Here is a 17384-nt window from a genome sequence, read left to right as displayed (position 1 = left end):
GTGTGCCCGCTCCCTTCTGGGCCTCCAGTCCTTGTTGCCAGGATGGCTGACACAGGGCAGCCGGCTCCATCTGAGGGATGAGAAGGGTGAGAACAAGAGGGAGGTCCGTCATTCATCATCATCTTCGTGGTAGCATCTCAATGCTTTTGTCGTTTTCCATTCATTTAAAAACCAGTCATTGGGTCCAGCCACCCTCAAGGGAAGGGGATTCCACGCAGGCATGAGGTGAGCAGAAACTCGTGCTGGGAGGAGCCTCTGCAGACACGGTGGCCAGGGAAGGCCTCTCTGCAGAGGCGGTATCTGAACTGGGGCCCGAGTGATGAGGAGAGAAAGGAAGAGCTGGAAGTTGATGGAAGAGCAGATGGAGGCTTTGAAATAGGGAAGGACTCGCCAGAGGAGCTAGGAGACCATGGTGTTGGGGCATAGTGGTTTTTTTTGTTTTGTTTTGTTTTGTTTTGTTTTTTGAGGGGGAGGTAATTAGGTTAATTAATTAATCAAATTTTATTATTTATTTATTTGATGGAGGCTTTGGGGATTGAACCCATGACCTCCTGCATGCTAAGCATGTGCTCTACCACTGAGCTATACCCTCCCCCTGCCCCATAGTGAGTTTTTTAAATTAAAAAAAAAGGTATGGAATTGTGCTGGAAAGGTCAGCAGGGACCAGCCTTGGCTCAGGATCCCATGGTGGCAGGGAGCTTGTCACCTGTCCTGTTGAGGGTTAAAGGTCATCGTCCGGAGTTTAGCTTTTACTGGAACTACAACTCCCAGGCTGCTGTATGCACTTGGCTTTGACCTGAGGCAACATGGGGAGCTGCTGGGGGGTTTCTGAGCGGAGTGCCAGTGCTCTGGCCGCTCTGTTGGCAACAGGTGGACGGTTGGGCAGGGGGCTCTTGCACGCGTCCAAGTGGTGGCTGGGCCCAGTGTGTTGACAGAGGCAGTGGTGAGAAGGGGCTGGAATCTAGATGCGCTTAGAAAGGAAAGCCATCAGAACTGCTGTGGATGCACGTGGGCTGTGAGAGGAGGGAGACCCCAGAGTGCTTCCAGCGTTTCTGACCAGAGCTGGTGGACGTTTGGGAATTGTCACATGGGAGGAGGCTTGAGGGGGGAAGTCGAGAGTTTGCTTTTCAGGCCATTTACTTAGAAGTGTGGGGGTGCCAACTGAACATCCAAGTGGGGCGACTGAGGAAGTGGTTGAGTGTCTGGGGTCCCAGTGGGAGATTATATTCAGCGATCATCAGTGTGCAGATGCTGTTGAAAACACTGGGGCTGGCTGAGGTCATCTAAGGAGGTTTTGAAAATCCCAATTTGAGGAAGAAAGCTTGTGAACATCTCCCGACGCACTCACCCAGATGTTCAGTGCAGAAGTGGAGGACCGTCTCCCTGCGCGGTGAGGGTGGTCTGCAGGTGGCCCAGGGACGACACCTCCTGGAGGAACCTGGGGTCCGGCAGTCCTTACCCAGCAGCTGCCGCTGTCAGCACCTGCCCTCCTCACCCCAGCTCTGGAACAGTCCGTCTCCCGTCCTAGGGGTACAAGCACCAGGGAAGCAAACAGATATCACCACAAAACTGGTGCAAAGTGAGAGTTTCCGGGGCAGAGTAACCCCGCCAGCGCCCTCCCTCATCCTCCGTGAGCCGTAGCCTTGTGCTCTCTGCGGCTGATTCCAGGGGACCCTCTGGGCACCTGCACTTGCGAATATTCAGCATGTCACGGAATTGGCTGTGTGATGGATTTTCTTTCTTGGCATAAGTAGATTTCTACCTAAATGTCTCATCGGTGTCTGCAGGGCTGAGTCATTACAAAAGTGGGAGGCCAATCAATTTTTTAGGCCTGACATCACCTGTTTAACTTGCTGAGGGCAAGGCCCCTGTTTCTTTGACGAGGAGAGTGTCGGAGAGCAGAACACATCCTTCACCGTGTGGAGGTGCTCCTGGCCCGTCCCCCAACACTCGCCCACACTGCCTGCTTGTCCTCGGGCACCCCCTTCTGCCTGTACACCTGTCTGTGTCCACAGGTCACTGCTTGGCACGAGTCCATGGCTGTGCCCTCCGTCCTGGAGAAGCAGGGCGGTCCTCACCTGAAGGGGGCTTCTCTCAGCTTTCAGCCAGGGTGATTTGGTATGGGAAAGGGACTACCCAGGGAGAAAAACATTTTTCGATGCTCATAAAATTTAATGTTTTTCATTGACTGTATTTCTTTTGAAACTCGAGCATAATTTATTGAGCCATGCTTGAAATATTCAGGAGGCCTCTGTGTATCCCTTCCGAAGGAACATGATTAAAAACGCACTGGCCTCCCCTGACTTCCTGGAAGACATTAGAATATGACAAAGAGCCACGTAATTTCAGAATTTACATCTTTATATGAAATTCGGCGCTTTCCAGCACCCTGCACTATAAATGTAAGAGCAACACTTGAGGGTGAAATATTTTCTGGAGAAGCAGATGCATGCTGGGGCTCGGAAGCTGCTGGGCCTGGGTTTTAACTGGTTCTCCCGCCCTGCAAGCCTCACATGTGTACCGTCTTCTGGCCCCCAGGCTGGGCGCCTGTCCGCCCAGCACCCAGGACCTCAGTGTGTTCCAGCTGCATCATTGGCTGTGCTGTTTGGGGACTGTCAGTGTCTGAATCCTCTAGGGACAGGGAGCTCCCTGAGGGTCACCACTGATGCCCAGCACCCAGCACAGTGCCTGGCACCTCGGCGAGTGACTGTGTAGGTGAGTGAAGAAGTCCTTCCAGGAGTGGCTGCAGGCAGGATGGGCTTTGTCAATGAATGGCCCAGAGCCAAGAGATGGTACCACGTGGTGGTTGTGAGCGTGGGCCCCAGGTTCACATCCCATGTCCTCTGCCTGTTCGTCTTGATGAGGACAAAACCTCTGGGCGCCTTTACTTCCTCGTCTGCCGGGCAGGGTCCCTGCTACAATGGGACCCTGCTCTCTTGTTTGCTACTCTATCTGTGATACTTAATTTTTTAAAAATTTTGTATCTGAAGTACTTAACATAGGGCTCAGTGGATGCTCAATAGAAATTTGTTGCATGAATGAATCTGAGAATTTTTGGATACTGAAGATGGGTTTCAAAAGGAGAGAAAATGCTGTGGCTGGACCTCAAAAGGCTGCCTGTGGATGGGTTAACAGAAGGACAGTGCTTGGAACTGGGTCCAGCACAGAGTGTGTGCTCAGGAAATGTTTACTCTTGATGATGAGGGCCTCTCCCCCTCCCCCTCCCCAGAAGGCTGGGAGGCAGAGGAGGCCAGGATGAGGCCAGCTCAGAGCTCCCTTCCCAGGCCAGGATCCTGGGGAATCGATAGTTGTCCTCCGTGAGCAAGCCTGTGGCAGCAGTGCTTCTGAAAGGACAGGCCAGCAGAGCCTTTTAAAGTAATTGTTGACCCATTTTCACAAGCCCAGCCACGCACAGTGTTTTGTGTTTGTAAAGGGTTATAATCACAACCACTGTACGGTGCCAGGTAAACGACGTTATCTCTGTTAATAGAGAGGGGCCTTCACCTCTTCTCTTACCCTTCACCCTTCATTGATTCAGCAGAAATAAACCCTGGAGGTATCTGGTTCCGTCAGTGGCTTTGGCTGCCATCACAAGGGAGACATGTGGAGTCGAGTAAGAGCCTGTGCTCCACAACGGGGCTTGGAACTGCCTGGGAGGCAGCACTGTCTGCTGGGGTGTGTGAAGGCTGGCCACGCAGTGCCATACTTCCTTCTAGGGGAGCTCTGGGTAACCAAAGGGGTGTGGGTCTGGACGTTAGCAAGTGCCATCATCTCTATGTGACTGTGGGAGAGTGTTCTAACCTCTTCGGACCTCAATTTCCTCCCCTATAAAAGGGGAGCAGAATGTCTGAGGCCGCCATGTGTTGTTGTGCAGGTTGTGCACTGCATGAGGGTATGTGGCTCTTGGGACTGGTGGGAGCTGCCCCCAGCCCATGCTCTACTCACTGAGCCCCTCTGGGGCTGTCACCACTCGGAGCCACACCTTTTTCTTACCAAAAGGGCCTTTGTCTGTGACCCAGAAAGTGCTTGACATGTAGTCAGTGCTCAGAAACCAGTATCTGCTTTTACCACTATCATTTATGGAGAAGATGGATAAATGTGTCAATGGATCTGGGGGGTAAGGGACACTGAGATTAGAGGTCATCTTTGAAGGGTAGATAGGATTTTAGGAGGTATGCCTGGAGGGAGTGGAGGTGCAGCATGGAATCTCATTTGATCAGCGTCACTTCTTCCCTTGAAATATTTCTTCCTCTCCACTTCCCTATCTCTTCCCTCCCTTTCCCACCTCTTCCCTCCCCTTCCCACCTTTCCCCTCCTCCCATTGCTTGTATGCCGTGCCCGGGAAATTAGTGGAGAGCCACTGACAGATATTTTCAAACTTTGGATTATGGAGAAATTTTAATGTAGGCGAAATAGTGTGACGTACCCCCCTATGCCCATCACACGGTCTCATCTGGCTCCGTCTCCCAAAGCCAGTCCCACTCCATGCCTGACCCTCCATCACCTCCACCTCTGTGTTATTTTTAAGCAAATGATTGCAGACCTCTTTTCATTTTATTTGCCAACATCAGTGAAAGGTTTTAAGCAGAGAAGGTTTGGTCTGGGTTTTAGGGAGGCCATTTGAGCATCACTTGGGGGTGGGGTGGGGGACGTGAGGGCAGCAGGGAGACTGTTCTGTCAAGGTGGGAGATGGGGGTGCCTCTCAACCAAGGCTTAGATGACAGAGGTGGAAGAGAGGGGACAGATCTGAAGGTGGCTAAGGCTGTAGATGGTGCAGGACCAGTGACACCAGATGTTTTCCTTGGTGCCTATTTCATGGCAGTGTCCAACAGTGATGGAGCACTCAGTGCCTGCCGAGCTCCGAGCCAAGCACTTCTTGTTATGTGTGTTACCTTGTTTCAGTCTCACCGGAGCCTTGTGGAATGTGCACTGTTAACCTCACTTTATGAAAGAGAAACTGAGGCCCAGGCTGGTGAAAGCAGCCTGTCCATCACAGCTAGGAGAGGGGGAAGGGGGGCTTTAGTCCCAGGAGGCCGGGCTCTGGGGTTCACACCTCTAACACCATGCTGGGCAGCCCCTCTGGTAATGTTCCACAAGGACTGGTGACAATCAGTGGAACCGGTTTAAAACCTCTACAGCTGCGTGCTGCCTCTTGTATTATTCTCCTGGCGTGAACACATCTTTCGGCAGAGGGCTGGGGCGCAGGGTTTTGCTTTTGCTTTTCTCCTGTCATTGCTCGTTTGCCTCAAACAACCACCAGGAAGGTGTCGGCTGCTGTTTTATTATCGCTGTTTCTGTATGTTCTGCCTTTGCTCTTTAAGGGCCATTAGTGGAAAGCAGGAGAGAAAAGGTGTTATCTGCGCGGGCAGCAGCCGCTGCTGTGCGCAGCCTTTCTCCACGCGCGTCTTGTGCATTTTTCTGAAAGGCCAGGCGTCAGAAGAAACGAGGGCCAGCGTCAGGGACTGGGACCAGCAGCTCAGTGGCGGAGCTGTAACAGTTACGTAACATCTGTTTCTCAGAGGCACCCTGTTCCTAACTGAGCTGTGGTTGGTGCTGGGTGTTTCCATCCCCTCTATTAAACCATAATCCCAGCTAAATGTTTTTAAGCGTTTCTTCTCTCAAGCTCAGCATTCTGAGCACAGAGGGGCTTGTTACAGCGGAGATTAAGGGGGTCTCTCTCTTAAATGTGAGCTTAACAAGCCTCTACTTATCTCGATGGCTCTGCAGATGGCGCCCACACAGCTGTCTTGGGGGCACTTCAGGATGGAGCCGCCTCCTGGGCTTCTGATGAGCCTGACACTGGGCAGCCTGGCAGTGTGGTGTCAAAGAGGATCAGTCCCGAGGCCCCAGTTGTCGACCTCATCAGGGCAAGCTGGAACGCCTTTGAGGGTCAGCCCCCTACAGCAGAACCAGAGTGAAGGTGATCTGAAGGGAAGCAGAAAACTGGGGAGACTCGGAGGACGGAAGATGCAGGACCCTGAGGCCGCGGTCACGCTGACCCCCTCCTGCAGACTGCATGACTTTGGGTGATCACTTTACCTTGCTGAGCCTCGCTTTCCTCATCTGTAGAATGGGCATAAAGCACTACCTCCCAGGCCGTCATCGTGTATGCTCATATGTAAAGCATCTAGACCACTGCCTGGCCCATCACATACGATGCCTTAACGATCTCACTGTGGCAGGCACTGGGTGCTATCCAAACTCCACTATTTCTTCATGCCCCATGACATACCTGGACAATACGGAACAATATTCTCATTTTACAAAGAAGATACCAAGAATCAGAGGTGTGAAATTATTTACTCGAGGTCACACAGCAGCAAATAGGCAGGACCTGGGTTTGGCTGCCACAACCCCCATTTTTCTAACCTGATCTTAAGAGGCCCCGCTTAGAGGGCCCCTTGATTCCAAACACCTCCTGGTAATCCCTGACAGCCTCCTGGAGTGTCCTCATGTTGGAATTTTCATTTAGACACTGGTTTCCACAAATGCCTTCACATGAAGCGAAGACCACTTTGAAGAAGGCTCATCTTGGCTGCTGGTGAGCTCCTGGAATCTCTGGGTGTCTCCTGTGGACCCTGAGTCCCACAGTAGGGCCTGCCTTTGCAAAGGTTCTTGTTTACTCTGGGTGCTCCTTCCCTTACTGCCAGGTTCCCCCAAGGAGGTGGTTGCAAACTGGTTGGTGACAAGCCAGACTGGGCCTTGGGAGGCCCAGAGGTGGTGCCCTTTCCCCAGGTGTGTGCGTGTGTGTGCGAGTGATGGTGATGCCCCTACTTGGGTGATACCCTTAGTGCTTGATCCCAGGTTCATCACCTCCTCCAGGTCCTCTGTTATCTTGAGACCCCAGCTTAGCATCTCAGTAATGGTGTATACAGAGAAGGAGGGTAGAGAGTCCAAGACATGGACTCGGAAATTTGAATACCAGTCCTGCTGCTTGCTTCCTGTGTGGCCTTGGGCAAGGTGCTTACCTTCTCTGTGCTTCCATTTCCTTATTAATAAAATTAGGAACAGTAAGAGCACTTCCCTCCTAGGGAGCTACAGGATTCCAGTGAGGAACTTGATAGGGGGAAGGTAGGGCACCCCTAGGGCAGAATGAGTGCTCTGCGCTTAGGCCCCCTCCTCACTCTGACTACAAAGCACCTCCTCATTTCTCTTTTCCTTTGAGAGTCTCATGGGTCCCGGTAGAGGAGCAGATTGGATTTAAAAGCAGGAGACCTGGTCTCTGGGCCTGGCTCTGTTAGGGTATACGCTTTGTGGCCTTGGACAGGTCACGTAGCCTCTCTGAGCCTAGGCTTCCTCCGCCCCTAAACGGGTGCAGTATGTCCCTTCCTGGGTTACGTATCCATCAGCAGAAGGGTCATGTGATGGAAAGGACCCGGGCTTTGGAGCTGTGATAACTAGGGTTCAAATCTCAGCTGCCACTCATGTGCTCTGTGACCTGGGATGTTTTGCTGCTGCTACCCTGAGCCTCACCTTCCTGCTCTGGGAAATGGGCATAACCAGGCAGCTGTGAGAAGGGCTCAGCATGTCTCAAAGAGGGTGATGGCAACTGTAATTTTTGGGAGACTTTCGTGCCCTGTGTCCTGGGCTAGGTCTGGACGTGCATTATGTCAGTGATCGTTCCTAATTTGCTTAGTCTTCAAGCCTAAGTTGACACTCGACAAGAAAACAGGGTCTAAAAGAGCAGCAGATGTTGATAACATCGGTTCTTATTTTTCTTTGCAACTCTCTTTACAAATTTTATCCAAAATGGTCATATTTTGGCTTTTTTCATTGTCATTATTAGTCACTGTCTCTAATAATTATTAATGCAAGACATTGTTTCACAAGACATTGTTTCAAGTATAGCATATGTGTTGTAGATGGGTGCTTCTCAAACCATCTGCACCGAAGAACCAGTTTTGTTTTTGTTTTTTTTTAATTTCCAATTCATTGCAGACTGGTACTTTTATAAAATACAAAAAAAAAAAAACCTTCTAGAAAAACTAGAATTCCTGGAGTTCATACCAGTATGAAATTGCTTCACCCGTTTCTAAATGCCTACTGTGCATGTCTGTGCTTGGCGCAGACGGAGCAGGCAGCTAATCCCAGCCCCAGCTCCCGGGCGCCCTCTGCAGCACCGTCACAGACTAATTTCTCCGCCATCGCGGGACTAACAGCGCTGCGCATGGCGGTTGTTGCCATCCCGTGTTGGCTGGCAGGCTCGATGTGGTTTTCCTCTGGCTGTGGCTTTGTTCACCTCAGTGAAAATCCAGAAGTTGAGAGCTTGACCAGTGGAGGGGCTTCCATGACATCCCAATTTTACAAATAATGAACTGAAAAACTAGGTTTCTAAAATTCAGGGATGGCCTGACTGCAATTCACACCTAAATGTGTGAAATCCTCCCCCTTTGTCTTTGCCAGTGGTTCCCAAATCTGATTGATCATCCCCGTCACTGGGGCCTTTAAAAAGTACTGCTTTGGACTCCTCTACGTTGAATCAGCGTTTTGGGGAGTGAAGCCCGGAAATACGCATTTCTCAGATGCCCTCTGAGTAACCAATGATTAGCTTGCTTCGGGAGCCTCTGGTCACCCTGTGCTGCTTTCCTCCAGTCCGTGGGGCTGACTCATCTGATCCCCGACGGGCTCAGCTTTCTACTGTGCCCCAAGGTGGAGCGCAGGGAACACTGACAGTGGCTCTGACTCCGATGCCTTAGGCTCATAGCCTGGCCTCTCTAAGCCTCAAGGCCCCATCCACAGGAAGCCCTGCTCACCCTACAGGAGGGTGGCGAGGGTCACGTGAGCTGATGGATGCAATGCCCAGAAGAGGCCTGGTCTGTAGTTGGTGTTCCAAAGTGTGTTAAGGCAGGTGAGCACCAGTGAGGGCTTTGTCTTCACCTGGGCAGGTGCAGTGTCATCACCACAGAGGGAGGTTCCAGGTCCCTCCCCACAGCCACTCTCAACGGCACCCACAAACAGCATGTGCGTTTTTTAAAAATTAGGTAGATTCTCAGGCATCAAGTGAACCTTCTTGGAGTTTGGGTATGTGACCAAAAGAACCTTGGTTGCTATTAAAATTTGGGGGTATCTTGATCTAATTAATCAGGAAGTGTCTAATTAGGTAGCCAAAGGAGGGTTAAACCATGATTTACTTGAATGTGATTAGATAGAACATTCTGATATGAAAGGAAATGCCAGAGGCATGTTGTTTTTTTTAAACTTATAATCTTTTCATGATTTGGCAGGTAATTATGATAATTCCTGGGATTTTCACTGACTTAAAAGCTTTTTCACAGACACATTATTTTTGGAGATCATCTTCACTGATGCTCCAGCTGGAAGGGATTGCTCAGTCTCCTGAAGCTCCAAAGGCATCATCTTACAAAACCCAACTAAAGTATCACTTTCTTGATGACGTCTCCCCCCATCCCTTACACCAGGGATACTAAATAGGTGTCATCCTGGAGGCCAGCATGCTGATCGATTGATCAGGGCTGCCTGGGCGTCTTCTGGAGGAAGGAAGCAGTGATTGACTAGTGATGTCTGCCAAGCTGCAGGCAGTAAGAGAATCATGGAACCTGATAGGTTTCACCAGTCCCTTGTGGTTGGGTATGTAGGTGGGTTCCAGACACCTGTAGCTAAACTTCTGCTTGAGTGCGTGTGCAAGTGGAGGCGCAGGCTAACTCCCCAGCAGGGGTTTGCTAAGCCACAGGGGATGTTGGCGGATGTTGGCAAATAGCCTTGTGACTTAAACGCCTTAAATCTTTCTGCCATCTTCTCTCCAGCCTAATGGAGGAAACCCAAATGATAAGCATTTATGCCTTATTAGCTCATGAGTTGTGCACCTTCCGGACACAACTTAGGAACTACATCTGCCACCATCCAGGTGCTCTTCTTGGGCCTTTGGGAGAATCAGGGCTCAGTTCCCCATCCCTTGGCCCATGTTGGGCTCTGTTTGAAGCTGCATCCCCTGTGGTCAGTGTACCTCCACCTGGCATTTGCCTTTGAGTTGTCACTGTCATTAGTGTTGTCAAATGGCACCTCCTCCTTAACTGCCTTCAGTTTTCAAAGGGGGAGGGTAGAGTGCTTGCTTAGCATGCATGAGGTCCTGAGCTCAACCCCCAGTACCTACATAGATAAATAAATAAATAAGCAAATAAACCTAATTCCTTCCACCCCCCCAAAAAGATTAATTCTATACAGCAGACTTTTAAAGTTGCCCCGAGCGTTGATGGTGCTGGAACACAGTGAGTGCCTGGCTGTGACTTAGGGCATGGTCATAGGAGACTGCTTGGTATGTGTCAAGGCCAACAAGAGAAGTGAATCCCTGAGTGTTATCTCTGGGGGAGGCCTTTCCTGCCACCCTGCCTTCTAAGTCCTCCTCTCTCCCTGAGCTCTGACCTCTAGGATGTGAACCCCATGACTTTCCTGCCCCCAGCACTGGAAATAGTGCCTGGCAGGTGATGTTCCTGCTTTGGGGGCCAGTGAGTCTCTCTCCACAGCTGTCTGAGCTACTTGTTAGGGCACATGTGGCCCTTTTCCATCTGGCTTCTGGAGACTGCCTATCCTCCTATTTCATGTCCCTTTCATGTGATCACGCATCATGTAAAACCAGCTCCTGTTCATTGAGCATTTGCTATGCCCAGACATAGTGCCTAGCTTGCTAAGTGCAACATTTCGTTTCATCCACACAGCGACCCCATGAAGTGAGCATGGTTTTTAATCCCCATCTTGCATGTGACAGGCTTCAGGCTCATAGAGGTTTAGTGACTTGCACAAGACCAGCACAATTAAGTGATCAAGCCAAGGGCTGTCTTGCCCCGGAGTCTGAGCCCTTAACCGTCTCTCTCAGCTGCCTCCCTGCCAACCTTTGGGCCTTTGCGCTTGCCATTTCCTCTGCTGGATGTGCCTTTCTCCTCTTTGTCCATAGGGTGACCTCCTAGAGCTCAGTATATTTATGGAACATAGAAGAGCCTTGGGGCTGAGTGACATTAGGCGAGATGCCAAGAGGAAGAGGGCAGGAAACAGTGTGACGGAGAGAGGCCGGCGCCAGATCTTGAAGGCAGTAGGATTTTTATCCTTAGGGTGGTGGGAAGCATTGAAGGTTTTAAACAGCAGGTGACAATGTCAGATGTTGCTTTGGGAAGATCCCCCTTACTGCTTGGTGCAGGGTAGACTGGAGAGCACCTGTCTATCCCATACCTGCGGCTATTGAAAATAAGGAGGGAAAGTCAGATGAAATCTGTAAATACCCTCAAGAGCCTCATAGAAATTCCAGCAGGCAGTTCTTATGCAGCCTGCTTTTATTTTCATAGTAATGGGAACTCTTTGTGATCTCAAATTTCTCTTCCGAGGCTCTTTCTGAATCTTGAATTCATGTCTAGGTACGCTAGAGTTTGGAGTTATTCAAGGAATAGCAAACTCAGTAGGGTTTATGTAAGATGAAAGCTGTTAATATCAATGACTGTACGCAGGGTTATGTAATGTAGAAATTCGGAGTTCTAGAGCTTAGTAACAATGAGCACTGCAGTTGTAATGACTGCTGGAAATCATTTCCTCAGATTTTCTCCTTGGTTCCATAGGATTTTTCCCCCCATTCCTTTGTGCAAAGAAAGCTTTGTCTGATGTGGTCAAGTTACTCTCTGGCTGGAAAAAAAAAAAAAAGAGCCAGAGTTTTGACAGCTCGTGATAAACACCACTTGAAGCTGGGATGTTTCAATGTTTTATGCATTTATGGAAAATTGTTATAACACTCTGGCTTCCCCTGCCAAACAAAACAAAAACAAAGCAAAACCCTGCTTTGCTTTGGAAATGACAGTGGCATTTCTTTAAGCTTGCATTTTGTGGGGGCACATTAGCAGGTATTTAGCGATGATATTGGCAGTGGTATGCGTTTCCTGCTTACTGTGTGGTAAATGGAGTCTTATCCTCAAGGAAGCTCGCGGAGAATTCATGTGATTTCTGTGTGGAGGAGTCGAACAGGCATTGTTAGTGGTGTATTAGTGATGTTGTATTTGTTTGTGAAAGGCCAAAAGATCGTCTTAAGCCTTTTTCCTACAAAAGGAATGAGGCAACCGGGGAATATTAATTTTAGCTACGTATGTATGACAAAAAACACTGGTTAAAAGGCTCAGTGAGTTATTCACTTATGACATTTGTTAATTGCATGGTTCTTGCAATGTCTTTTGTGCCATTCACTTTGCATTTCACACTGGTTTGAAAAAGGTGGGCACCTGAGTGACAAAGGGAATGCCATTTGGGTGGAGATTCACCGAGCAAATTAATGAGAGCATCAGGGTTATAGCTGGGAGCCTGATAAATTTCATGTTGATGGCACCCGGCTCCCTTTAGTTTCAGGTGAAGGATTTTAATTCCTTTAAAGAGTCTAAGTGGTTATTCTCTCTGATGAATGGAAGAGTGCTCGTTATTAGGGAACTAAAAAATAAGGAAAAGTAGAAAAAGTGGAAAGAAAAAAATACTCTTTGATGTTAATATCTTAGTGTATTTCCTCCTATGCCTTTTACCCTTGGTATAATATATCCAATAAAATAAAATAAAAGGACTTCCCTTTAGTCCTCTTGAGGAATCAAGACTCGGGCAAATAATTTTTTTTTCCTTACAAAAGTTCTCCTTTTATCCTTTCTTTATTCTGACAGTATGTTTTATAGTTCATGTGGAGTACTTATTACAAATGGTCTGATGTTATTTATGCTTTATGTAGAATTTAGTGAGTGCCTGGCTGAAGTCTGGGGTATGGGAGGGGTGATCTCTTGGGAAGGGCAGGGAGATGGGGGCTGGGAGGGGTCTGCCTGACCTCTGCATTCGGGGTTGGGGGGCTTTTCTTTAAGATGCTTGTCAGATTCTTCTTTTGGTGTTCCTGACGAGCATGGTAAGATTATATCTTACATTTCTCTAAAATGTTTAAATAAGTTACATTTGAATTCGATTTTAAGCCCCCACAAGGTTGCTCCTGTAATCAGAGAAATTACTGTATGTTTTGACTGTATGGGATACTTTTGTGCTGTTTGTAAGTTCCAGCCTGAAAGATCTGTTGTTGACTCTGTACGTCAGTCATAGGCTATCTTATGGCAACCTCCATTTTTATCTGGGATCAGCCAAGAGTGTTGAAATGCGGAAAAATTCACGGGCTCATCGGGCCTGAGTGAGTAGCACAGTGGGATGGCAGGGTTGTGACACGTGGCCCAGTGGACAAGAGCCAGGGCTCCAGAGTCAGCCCTTTGTTAGCTGTATGACCTCGAGCCGGCTCCTTAAACACCTCCAACATTGTTCTTTCTGGGAGGCAGGAATAACAATACCTGCCTCAAGTATTTTCCTGGCGTAGAGTGAGCAGCAGCCATTGGGTGGCTGTCCTGCTGCTGTGCTCTGTCACCATCACCATCCTCAACAAGCCTCTGGTTCAGTTTTCTTGGTTTTCAGAGCCAAAGCCTTCATGAACAGAAACGATTAGTCATTCTCCTTGTGCCATTAGCAGGGAAATTCTTGACAGGTAAAACTGAGATGAGAGCCTTTGCCAGGAAGGTGTTCGTGCCTTAAGAGCAAAAGCCTAGGGTCAAAAAATGACTTGATATAGTCGTATTCTGACCGTAACTGTGGACCGTTGATTCCATAGTGTTAAAATCAACCAAGTCAAAAACGTATTCAACTCAGAGTGGATTTGCTTAGCATGTAGGTAAGCAGTGTTACTCTTCCCATCCCAGCAACCTCCCGATGCCTTGCTGACAAGTGATGGGCTGCGAGCAGGTGGGACAAGGCATGGGGACAAGGCATGGGGAGGGTCTGCCCCCTGAGGCTCACTGTTCGGTGCTTGTGTGTTGCAGGTGGCGGAGATGCACGGGGAGCTGATTGAGTTCAACGAGCGCCTGCACCGGGCCCTGGTGGCCAAGGAAGCTCTCGTGTCCCAGATGAGGCAGGAGCTCATCGACCTGCGGGGGCCGGTGAGTGCTCCCACCCGGGAAGGCCCCGGCCTTGCCCTTCTGCCCATGCCATCTGGCTGCCCACAACCCCGCCGTTTCGTTTGTTCAATGCTCAGGGTATGGGAAAGTGCAGAGACTGGAAGAGGGAGCGTCCACGTACCCACCATCCAGAGTTTACGAACATTAGCCGTCACCATGTTTGCTTTTCTTTGGGTGGGTGGGGGTAAAGGAAGTAACATAAAGTGCTGTGAAATCTATCAGAGCCCCCTTGGCAACATTTCACGCCTCCCCCCATGCCCATAATCCATATTCTGAAATTGGCATAAAGCTTTCTCCTCCCTATTTTCATATATTACTACATAAATTTCCATAGCCATAAACAGTCTCAGTTCTGTGTTAACTTCTACCTCCGTGGTATTACTTGCACATGCCTGTTTGCCCCGTGTGTGCCTGTGTTAGTCTTCATGTTTATTCAGTATTGGGATTTGAGGACCATCCCACGTGGATCCAACATAGGGTTTCTCAACTGCAGCTCTCTTGATACTTTGAGCCATTTCGTTGGGGCTCAAAGCCGTGGGGGCTGTTCTGTGCACAGTGCAATGTTTAGCAGTATCTCTGATTTTCCTCACTGGAGGCCAGCAGCACCCCACCCAGTCATGGCAACCAGAATGTCCCCAGTGTCCCTGAGGGGCAAAATCGCCCTTGACTGGGAACTCCTGATCTAGTTCTTTCACTGTTTCGATTCTTTAGTCCTCTGTTGAATGAAATACTGCAGTGTTTTAAATCTGGTCGTGTGTTTGTGGGCATTTAGGTTGTTTCCAGTATTTTGCTGTTGCAAACTTTGTTGCTGAGAACATCTTGTCCTTTTGTGCACATTTGTGATAACTTCTCATTTGCTTTAAAACTTTTATTATGTCAAACGTTAAATGCACGAAGGTAGGCAGATTAGTGTAATGCACTCGCACACAACCATTGTTCACTTGAACTGTTACCAGTCACGGTCAGTCTTACTTCAAGTTATCAACACCTGCTTTCTGATTGTTTTGAATCAAATACCCAACATTATTTCATCTCTAGACATTTCAATATGTATCTCTAAAACTCAACAAAACATAAATATATTATTATTGTCACCCTTCCGTTGTCAGTAGTTCCTTTATACTAGCAAATATCAGTGTTCAAAATTCTTATTGTCTCATAATTTTTTATAGTGTTTTTTGAATTGGGATCTACGTGAGGTCCACGTATGTTGTAACTGACTATGTCTCTTACTTTTTTTTTAAACTTGTTTTAAATTATAGTAAAATATACCTAATATAAAATTGGCCATTTTAAGTGTACAGTTGTATGTTTATTAAATACATTCACATGGTTCTGCCACCATCACCACCATCCATCTCCTGAACGCTTCCTCTCCCCCGGCTGAAATTCTGTGCCCATGAAACACTAACTCCCCCAGCCCTGGAAACCACCATTCTACTTTCCGTCTCTGTGTATTTGACTGCTCTCATGTTTCTTTTTGTCTGGAGAGTTCTTTATCTCTCTTTTTCTTCCAATTTACTTACTGAAGACACCAGGTCATTTCACCACCTGAAATCTGCTGATGGCACCTCTGCAGTCCTATCTGAAATGCTCCTCTGTTCCCTGCATTTCTTTAAATTGGCATTTGGATCTAGGGGCTTGGATCCAGGTTTAATTTTGCTGATAACATAACTGTTGTTTTATGGTATTTTCTATTAGGAGATGTATTATGTCTGCTTGTCTCTCTTCTTCTGATATTAATAGCCACTTATGATCACTTCCTACATCCATTACACAAGTGTTTCCTTAAGGTCAAGACCCAAGTGTGAAACTGCTGAGTTATACAGTGTGGTGTTTTAAAATTTGCTGAGTGTTTTAAAAAATATTTTCTTGTTTTGGTTTGTTTTTTGAGGGGGAGGTAATTAGGTTATTTATTTATTTATTTTTAATGGAGGTGCTGGGGATTGAACCCGGGACCTTGTACATGCTAAGCATGTGCTCTACCACTGAGCTATATCCCCCCCCTCAAAATTTGCTACGTTTTGCCCTTTTATAAAGTAGAGGTACCTACTTATGATCCCTCTGTCCACGGGCAAGAATTTCTGCTGAAGCTCTCTCACGTTTCTTCTAACGTTTTGAGGCGTGAGGTGGTTTTAATGTGTGTTTCTTAATGTGTGTTTCTCTGACCACAGTGAGGTGGACCATCTTTTCATTTGCTTCTTGCCTGTTTGGGTTTCACTTCTGTGATCTGTTTCTCACAGTCTCGGCCCATTTGCTATTGGATTATGTTTTTCTTACTGATTTGTAGTAGTTCTTAGCATGCATTTTGTCTGCGTTATCAATATCCCGTCCCCGCTTACGGCTGATTCACCACTCGCTTTCAACAAAAGGGGAAAAATTCAAACATCTGTAAGAGCAGAGGGAATCACTGGATGAAACCCCATCACTCCGCTTTCACGGTCATCGACTCAGGGTCGTTCTTGCTTCATTCATGCTCATTTCAGTCTCTTCCCATCTCAGGTTGTTTGGATGCATATCCAAATCATGATATTATTCCATTCATAGATATTTCAGTATTTATCACCAAAAGATATTCACAATACCATTATCACACCTGAAAAATTAACGGTGACTCCTTAATATCATCAAATGTCCAGTCAGTGTTCTGTTTTCTCCAGTTGGTTTTGTTTTGTTGTTGTTGTTGGTTTGCTCTAGTCAGGACCCTAATAAAATACATCCATTGCAGCTGGGTGATAGGTCTCTTAATTCTCTTTTAATCTGTGTGTTCCTCTTCCGTATTTTTCCTTCTCGCCTTGTGTTTTTGTCATTACTGTTGAGGAAGCTTGGCCCTTTGAACTGTAGGTTTCCCGAATTAGGATTTTGTTGATCGCAGCCCTGTGGTGGTGCTCACCATGTTCCTGTGTCCTCTGCCTGTCCTTTGAATTGCTCATTAGCTCTAGAGTCTTGATAAGTTTCAGGTTTGATTTTTTTTTTTTGGACACAGGAAGATTGTGCTAGGCCTCAGGCCATCAGCTTTCTTCTATTCCAGACCTCATGCTTTCTCCCTCCGTGGGGCCTCTGCTCCTGCTACCCCCTCTGCCTGGAATACAGCTCTGGGCCCAGGTTAACTCACCCCTCAGTGTCAAGTCATCTTCTCCCCAGGAATCTTGACGAGGTCAGAGCTGCTGTGCACAGTATGATGCTTGTATATCTCTCTCCCTTCTTCTCTCAGTGCAGTTCTAACATTTATCTGTCACTAATCAGCATCTCCATGAGGTGCCCCTCCTTGAGGGCAAGTTCCCTTTGAGTCCCAGTGATTCACATAGCAGGTGTTCAGTAAATGTGAGTGGGCTCATGGAGTGAGCGAGTGACTGTCGCAGTCTGTAAGTGGTGGAGTCTAGATTTTCCCTGGGCCCCTCTGACATGCAGGCCCATCTTCTCTCCTTGTGC

The 17384-nt window shown here is 48.0% G+C and overlaps 1 protein-coding gene across 4 annotated transcripts in view; it reads left to right on the top strand.

Moving 5' to 3' along the window:
- SNX29 (sorting nexin 29) overlaps positions 1-17384 on the top strand; it is a 591891-nt gene that overhangs the window by 392335 nt on the left and 182172 nt on the right. For all 4 annotated transcript variants that reach the window (XM_064478172.1, XM_010980034.3, XM_031433266.2 and 1 more), the window contains one exon: positions 13818-13934. In XM_064478172.1, the coding sequence (XP_064334242.1) occupies positions 13818-13934 (117 nt within the window). The remainder of the gene's footprint in view (positions 1-13817; positions 13935-17384) is intronic.

Source organism: Camelus dromedarius, chromosome 24 (genome assembly GCF_036321535.1).
Source record: "Camelus dromedarius isolate mCamDro1 chromosome 24, mCamDro1.pat, whole genome shotgun sequence".
Taxonomy (NCBI): Eukaryota; Metazoa; Chordata; class Mammalia; order Artiodactyla; family Camelidae; genus Camelus; species Camelus dromedarius.
The sequence above is the reverse complement of the archived record's forward strand: the minus strand, read 5'-3'. Positions and strand labels throughout refer to the sequence as shown.